Source organism: Vollenhovia emeryi, unplaced genomic scaffold (assembly GCF_000949405.1).
Source record: "Vollenhovia emeryi isolate VEMERY1.0 unplaced genomic scaffold, V.emery_V1.0 DF939182.1, whole genome shotgun sequence".
NCBI lineage: Eukaryota > Metazoa > Arthropoda > Insecta > Hymenoptera > Formicidae > Vollenhovia > Vollenhovia emeryi.
In genome coordinates, this window is record NW_011967184.1 from 805,712 (window position 1) to 813,054 (window position 7,343).

At 38.2% G+C, this 7,343-nt stretch overlaps 1 protein-coding gene across 1 annotated transcript; it reads left to right on the forward strand.

Moving 5' to 3' along the window:
• The first annotated feature begins 288 nt into the window (after positions 1–288).
• LOC105562938 (PH domain-containing protein DDB_G0275795-like) lies at positions 289–3,134 on the forward strand. The gene is given in 5 exon segments (XM_012014128.1): positions 289–387; positions 581–1,169; positions 1,847–2,016; positions 2,142–2,694; positions 2,772–3,134. Coding segments are annotated over 5 exon segments (1,521 nt in total). The 3' UTR covers positions 2,882–3,134.
• The last annotated feature ends 4,209 nt before the right edge of the window (positions 3,135–7,343 follow it).

The following is a 7,343-nucleotide window of genomic DNA, read 5'->3' on the forward strand; positions in this document are numbered from 1 at the left end:
AGAGCGCGGCAACTGATACGTAAAGTCGCGCCGTGTACCTCGTAAACGCGATTATTTCTACCCTACGCACTTACTCACGCGTTAACACAGTTCGTCCGTGACGATTCGTCACCCTCGAAACTGTATCTACGCGAAACTCGCGCTTGGAAGACGCCGCGAGCACGGAGCGACCGTCCCGCGCCGAGGCAGCGACCGTAGTGGCGCCGCAGGCGGTAACAGGTTCTAGCACGTTCGCAAGCGCTGCCGCGTCTAGTGGGCAGGAGCCATTAGGCGCTTATCGCATCCAACATGTACACGCGAAGCAGGCAACAGAACCAGAGCCGTATCAGCTCTATTTCAAGGAGCTGGGAGCCAATAACAAAGAACAGAACCAGAGCTACAACAACGGTGAGATTTTTTTCCTCTTTTCTGCCGCGCGTTATAAGAGTTCCCGGGTTCGCGTCGCGTCGATGGCGACAACGTCGGCCTAATTTACATGAGTAAAGAGACGCTGGCCACAGTAAAGGTAACATGGTTGGTATGAGCTATGGGGGTAGCGTATAATTATTCTAACATACGATACTAGACCTTGGTGGGGTAGCACAACCGTAGAGGTTCCTTGTGTAGCGGCGACCCACCCTATGTTTTACAGTATAATACACAAGGAAGTTACCAAGCATCGCAATCCACGCCCATTCAACAAAGCAATTATAAACAAGACAACGTACAAAACTCACAAGGATTCAAATCACAGCAGCAACAGCAGCAGCAGCCGCCGCCAGCGCAAATGCCAGCAGCCGCGTTGGCACGACCTGTACCGACTGTAGCACTTACGCAGCTGAAACAGCTTTAGCAAAAGCCCCAACAACAATTACAGCAGCAGCCAAAGTTGCAATTACAACAGCAACAAGTGCAGCAGCAGCAGCAACAGCAACTGCAACAACAGTCGCAGCAACAGACTTCAAATCCGCAGCGATTGAAGCTGATCTTGAAACAGAGTACACCAATTGCACAGCCGGCTACGGCCGTTGCACAAACTCCACCTGTGACTCCTCAATCTTGTATGCCTCCTGCAGCATCTTCTCCAAGCTCCGTTAATAATAATTCTGATATTATGGATGAAAAGAACAAAAACATAGATGTTGATTTGCAAGATGTCCAACCAAAGCAGCGAAGAAAGATACCTGGATGTAAGTACTTCTAAATTAAAGAGAGATTATAGAAACGTACTATTTTAGTGTGCATCCCTGTAATCTCTTTAAGATTTTAATTTTAATATTTAGAACAATCTGAATAATATTAAGTTATATAACAAAGACATGCCCTATTATAATGTTCTAATGCAATTAAGTACAGCCAGTTTTAATTCTGTATTTTGATCACCTTTTCGACATTATTATAATGTTAAAAAGATCTTGCAAAGCATAAGTACACATAAATAAATCAAAGAATTTGTAATTAAAAAAAAGAGAATTGTAGCAGTATATTATTTGTATAATATGAGATTGACGCTGCAAAATCGTAAGACTAACAATAAGAACTAATTTACAAGTAATCTGAAAATCTATGCGCATGCCCCGTATGGCGTATGGTCACTGGTTGAATATATCCGGTACGCATAGAATTGCAGATTACTCGTAAGTTAGTTCTTACGATAACAAGTTACAAGTCTTATGAATCCTTTTCTTTTTATTATGACATTTCACTGCGCAAATTTGAAGATTCAGGAGCATATTCTTGGCTCAATTACATATTGTTGAGGATAGACTCTCCTGTAATCAATGTGAATTTCTTTACTGACGTGTAAAATAAATTCTAATTCATATTGTGTTATATGTACATTACACTAATGTAACTATTTTTGTAGTTAAAGTAAATAAAAGATTAAAGCGCCTTCGTATGAACCAACGTCTGCGGAAAACTTTACAACCGAAAAATGCAATCATGGTATTAAATGAGTAGAAAGCTGGAGTCCAATTTACATTCCCGGAAACACAGGGACCCATGTCAAACTCACTCTATCTCGTTAATGCTGAAGTAATTATTTTATGGCTTTAATTAAAATTTTACAATTCTTACAATATATGTACATGTGTTATTTAATATGTAATATGCTATACCAGATCTTATCTTCAAATTACTTTATTAACATTCACTTATAGCTTGATGGTAAAACTTACGTTGGACAAGGATTATCTAAACCGCTTGCTCACCAAAATGCAGCTGAAAATGGTTTAAAGGCTTTGCTACTTGCAAAAATGACGGCGGCATCTATGAAAGCACATATAGATGCCGAATCAGATGGACAAACTGTTAATCCACCTATAGATGGAATAAAAGAAAGTAATGACGATAGCATCGCTATGGACACGAGTACTTCTGAAGATAAGATATCATGGAGTTCATTGGCTCAGTTCAGTTTTGTACTTTACAAACTTTTTCTTAAATGGCATAATCAGAGAACATCAGTTCCAGTCCTGCGACCTGGTTTACCAACTACAAAAGGAATCAAGAAAGAGAGTCCTACTGGTGTTAAACTTCCCGCTCAAAAGGAACTTCCACCTAATCCTACGAATATACATCCAGTTATGTTGCTGAATCAAATGAGGCCTGGGTTAACATACAAGTACGTAGAGCTCAACCGTGTTGGTAACCCACCGAATACAATGTTCACTCTGGCTGTTGACGTTGGTGGGGTCGAATATTCAGGAACAGGTATGTATACATGTTCTACGGATTATTATGAAAGATTTTCGCTATTATTAATATAAACAATAATTTTTATCTTTCAGCTAAAAACAAGAAAGATGCCAAGAAAGCGGCAGCTAAAGCAGCACTATTGGCATTATACGACCTGGCGTATCCTGAGGATGACAAGCCAAATTTACTGGCAATTGGTTAAAATAAATAGCTTGTTTAACATGATCGAGTCAAAATATATACATATTTTTTAAATTTCATTTTTGTTCACAAAATATTAAACTGATTTTCGTGATTTGCTTACACTGCTATTATGATTTACCTAGGTTGAGTTTTTTTCTTTTTGCCTAATTGCATTTTGCCTTGATATTACGTAATAAATGTACGATTGTTAGCACATGTCAAAATATAAATACAGATTGAGTCACACAATTTAAATAAATTAATAATACCTAATTTCTTGTGATGTTATTTTCTCTGCATATAATTTTGTTTCTTAACAAAATTATTTTCGACAAATTATGATATAAGAAAAATTAAAGTATATTAATCCTTAATATATTTTATATATACATAATTCGTATAACATAGGTGTATACAGGGTACATAATTTCTTATTGGCCAACCGCAAAGTGATAATAGATTGGATCAAAATCACCGGAAAGGAAAGTGTACCATTTGCAAAATTCGTATGAGTTATTGAATAATAAACAAAATCATCAAAGCGAATGAACGCGTGATAAACGGATAAGCCAAATTATGCAAACATGCAAAATTGGTTATTTATATCTCCTACTATCCGATAGCGAGAGATGCAGTCACACGTCGAAAAGTGAGAGACGATTACATAACTTGATTGGTCAATAAGAAATTAGATACCATGTTTAATAATTAATATGATACTTTAAAGTACTTTAAAAAATTGCATTTGACATAAATTAATGAATTTGGAGGACAAAAAGTACTATAACAAGTTTGGTATTAAGTCATTTAACTACTGCGCGTGCGCCAGAAATCCCGCAATCTGGGATCACTGGGCGGAAGTTATGTATCTATTTCTTCCGGGTAAGCAAGACGTTGATTGGTTATCGCAGTATTCCCTAGCCAATTTCCGCCGCGCGGCAAGCGGTTCGAGCCGCAGCGTTGCCAGTCTGGCTGTTTCTTCGTTACCGGCCGGACGCTCCGTGCCCTCCGTGCTCTCGGCGCTTTTCCAGACGCGATTTTCGCGTCGATGCGATATCGAGGGTGGCGAGTCGACCCGGACGAGCTGTGTTAACGCGTGAATAACTGCGTGGTGTAGAAATAATCACGTTTGCGAGGTACAGAGCGCGATTTTACGTACCAGTTGCGTCGTGACGGACCAAGCTCGCGCGCGCAGTTCCGCGTTACTCTTCCTGCAGGATCCTGCAGGATACGCGCTGCGTTTCCCGATTTACTGCCAATACTGAGGAATCTATAGTCCACGTCGTGCGTTAGCGTATTATTCGAACCATCGTCGCGTTTCCTGCGTGTGCTTGCGTCCGTACTTTCGCGATCGTCAAATGCCCGTTGCCGCCGTCGCTACGAAGCGTCACGTCACGTGACGTCACGCGCCCGCTCGTCGCGCCACTCCCGGCTACCCTTGCGGCGTCATCTCGCCGTTTCCTCGCTGCCGGTCGGACGCCCCGTGCTTTCGGCGTTTTCCAGGCACGACTTTCGCGTCGAGACGATATCGAGGGTGACGAATCCTCGCGGACGAGCCGTGTTAACGCGTGAGTAACTGCGTGGTGTGGAAATAATCGTTTGCGAGGCGTGACTTCACGTACCAGTTGCGTCGCGAAAGACCGAAGCTCGCGCGCGCGTTCCGCGTTACTTTTCCTGCACGATACGCGCTGCGTTTCGCGATTTACCGCCAATACTGAGGAATCTATAGTTCACGTCGCGTATTAGCGTATTATTCGAACCATCGTCGCGTTTGCTACATACGCTTTTCGTGCTCTCGCGACCGTCAAATGTCCATTGCCGCGCTCTCGGTACGAAGCGTGACGTCATGTGATGTCGCGCCACTCCCCGCTACCCTTGCGGCGCCATAACGGTTGGTACTTCGACGCGGATCGGACGCTCCGTGCTTTCGGCGTTTTCCAAGCGTGAGTTTCGCGTGGAAACGATATCGAGGGTGACGAATCGCCGCGGACGAGCGGCTTTAACGCGTGAGTGATGTGGTGCGTAGAAACGATCGCATTCGTGAAATACTAGACACCTCGCGGTACCTTTTGCTTGGCGACGTATGAAACTTTCGTGCTCACTCGCATTCGCGATACTATTTTATCCGCGCAACGCCGGGAATATTGAATAAAATATCGGGCGATTGTTATCAACACGGGCGGGGATATGAAATGACTGCTGGAGTCTTCTTGGCGAAAAAACGGCGTCGATTTGGCGTCGTACTAATTTTCCCGAGAATCCTTCAGCCGTCTCTTTTTACCGACACAGTCAAATGTAGTTTTTGCGCTTGTAATTCTTTTCGTTAGCTTTTATGCACAAAATAATGCCAGGATAAGTTGCGGACCGCACGGAAAAAAACACTTAGCTGCTGTAGCTAAAACTTAGCAAAATAGGGACAAACATTTTGCTGTCGTAGCAAAATATTGAGCTATCACAACTAAAATACTAGCTGTCCCTATTTTGCTAAGTTTTAGCTACAGCAGCTAAGTGTTTTTTTCCGTGCGGATAGCAGAACATTTTCGTACTTGAAACACTTGGTTCAGAAGTCTAATAAAAAAGATATTGGTATTTGAAAGTTCCAATTGTAACTAAATTTGAAATTGACTTTATAAAATTGCAAAATTATTTTACACGATTAAAGTACGCATGTAGACAAAACCAGGGACAGTCAACTTTATATTTCATATAAAATTCATATAAAAAAACGAATAGAAATTAAAACTCACTTTATAACTGATTGGGGAACCTTATAAAGTGATATTTTTACTTTCCCTTTTTTTATAGAAAGTCCCTGGTTTTGTCTTGAGCGTACTTTAATCGTGTGGAGGAATTTTGCAATTTTATAAAGCCAATTTCAAATTGAGTTAGAACTACGAATTGAAAGTTTCAAATACTAATATCTTTTTTATTAGAACTTCTGAACCGAGCGTTTTAAGTATAAAGATGTTCTACTATGCGGTCCGCAACTTATCCTGGTATTTTGTGCATAGAAGCTAATAAAAAGAATTTTAAACGCACAAGCTATATTTGACTTTGTCGGTAAAAAATATGGTTGAAGGACCCTCTTAAATAAAGAAACTTTAGTTGAAATATTACGTTTAAAAATGAAAAAGATATAAAATAAATCTATTGCGTGTAAAAATATTTTATCAATCTCCAATTAAAGTAATAGCTTATAATTTTAATTATAATTTTTCAAATAACGTATTCAATTTCAGTTGGAAATCTATTTTTTAAGAAGTCTTGGGCGATTGTTATCAACACGGGCGAGGAGATGAGAGGACAGCGCGATTCTTCCTGGCGAAAAGACGGCGTCGACCCAGGAGTTCGGTAAGTGTATTGTTTAATTAGTTGCCTGTTTGCGTACCCTCGCGTTCGTATTTTTGCAGTTTAAAGATAAAAAGATTTCCTCTACTGTAGTTGGTAAGATTTAACGTATAATATTTATATGTGAAAGGAATAATACACGACTGTAATTATATGGAATTATTCGTGATTATGTGAAATATTCTCATATTAAATGTGCTTATTTGTTTGCTATCGTAATAATTTTTTCCGATTTATTTTAAATAAAGAAAATTGAGTTGAAATATTTGAAACGTTTGAAAATTAATGGAACATAAAATAAATCTATTGTATTATATATAAAAATATTTTAGCAATCTCCAATTAAAGTAGTAGCTTAATAAATAATAATTATATCTATGAATAATGTTGTTTATTATATTTTCAGAATCAACCGGAAAAGCGGTAGCAGCTATTGGTGAGTGAATTAATTCATGCAATCTATTTATTATATTGATATTTGTATCGTTGCGTCAGGTCTTCAGGAAGTAACTTGCATAAAATTTGCAAAATGTTTCTTACTTAAAATGATTAGTTATATCAGAATTTTCATTTATCAAATAAAGTGTACAATTTTATTTGGAAATATATTTTTTAATAAAATTTTATAATATTCATACAAAAAGTATCAACGTACAATAAAAATGTTAGAGTTACGTGAAAATTATCTTACTTTATACATAACTTTACATAATCTGTTATAAAAAAGACAGTCGCAATATCCCAAGAACAAGTTGGCTTTGTATACGTTGTCTAAACGTTTACAAAATATTAGATTTATTAAAGAAACATAATAAAATCTATACGAATCGTGATATGCTGCTTGGGATGCCACTATAAAATATATCTGTTAGTTTATTAATAATTTATCGGTTAAATTTAAAAAATGTAGTGTGTATAATATTTTAATCCTTTCATGATTGCATCGGTTTCATCGTTAAGTTCGTTTTGTTCATATGACGGTTTGTCAAGAATAAAATGTATTGAATTATTTAGTCTATTACATTTTTTAATAAATGCATAAAATATCAAAATCTTATTCATTATAAAAATTTTATTCATTGATTGATATCAAAATCTATTTATTAAGGTGTGACCTATTCTGCATATTTACC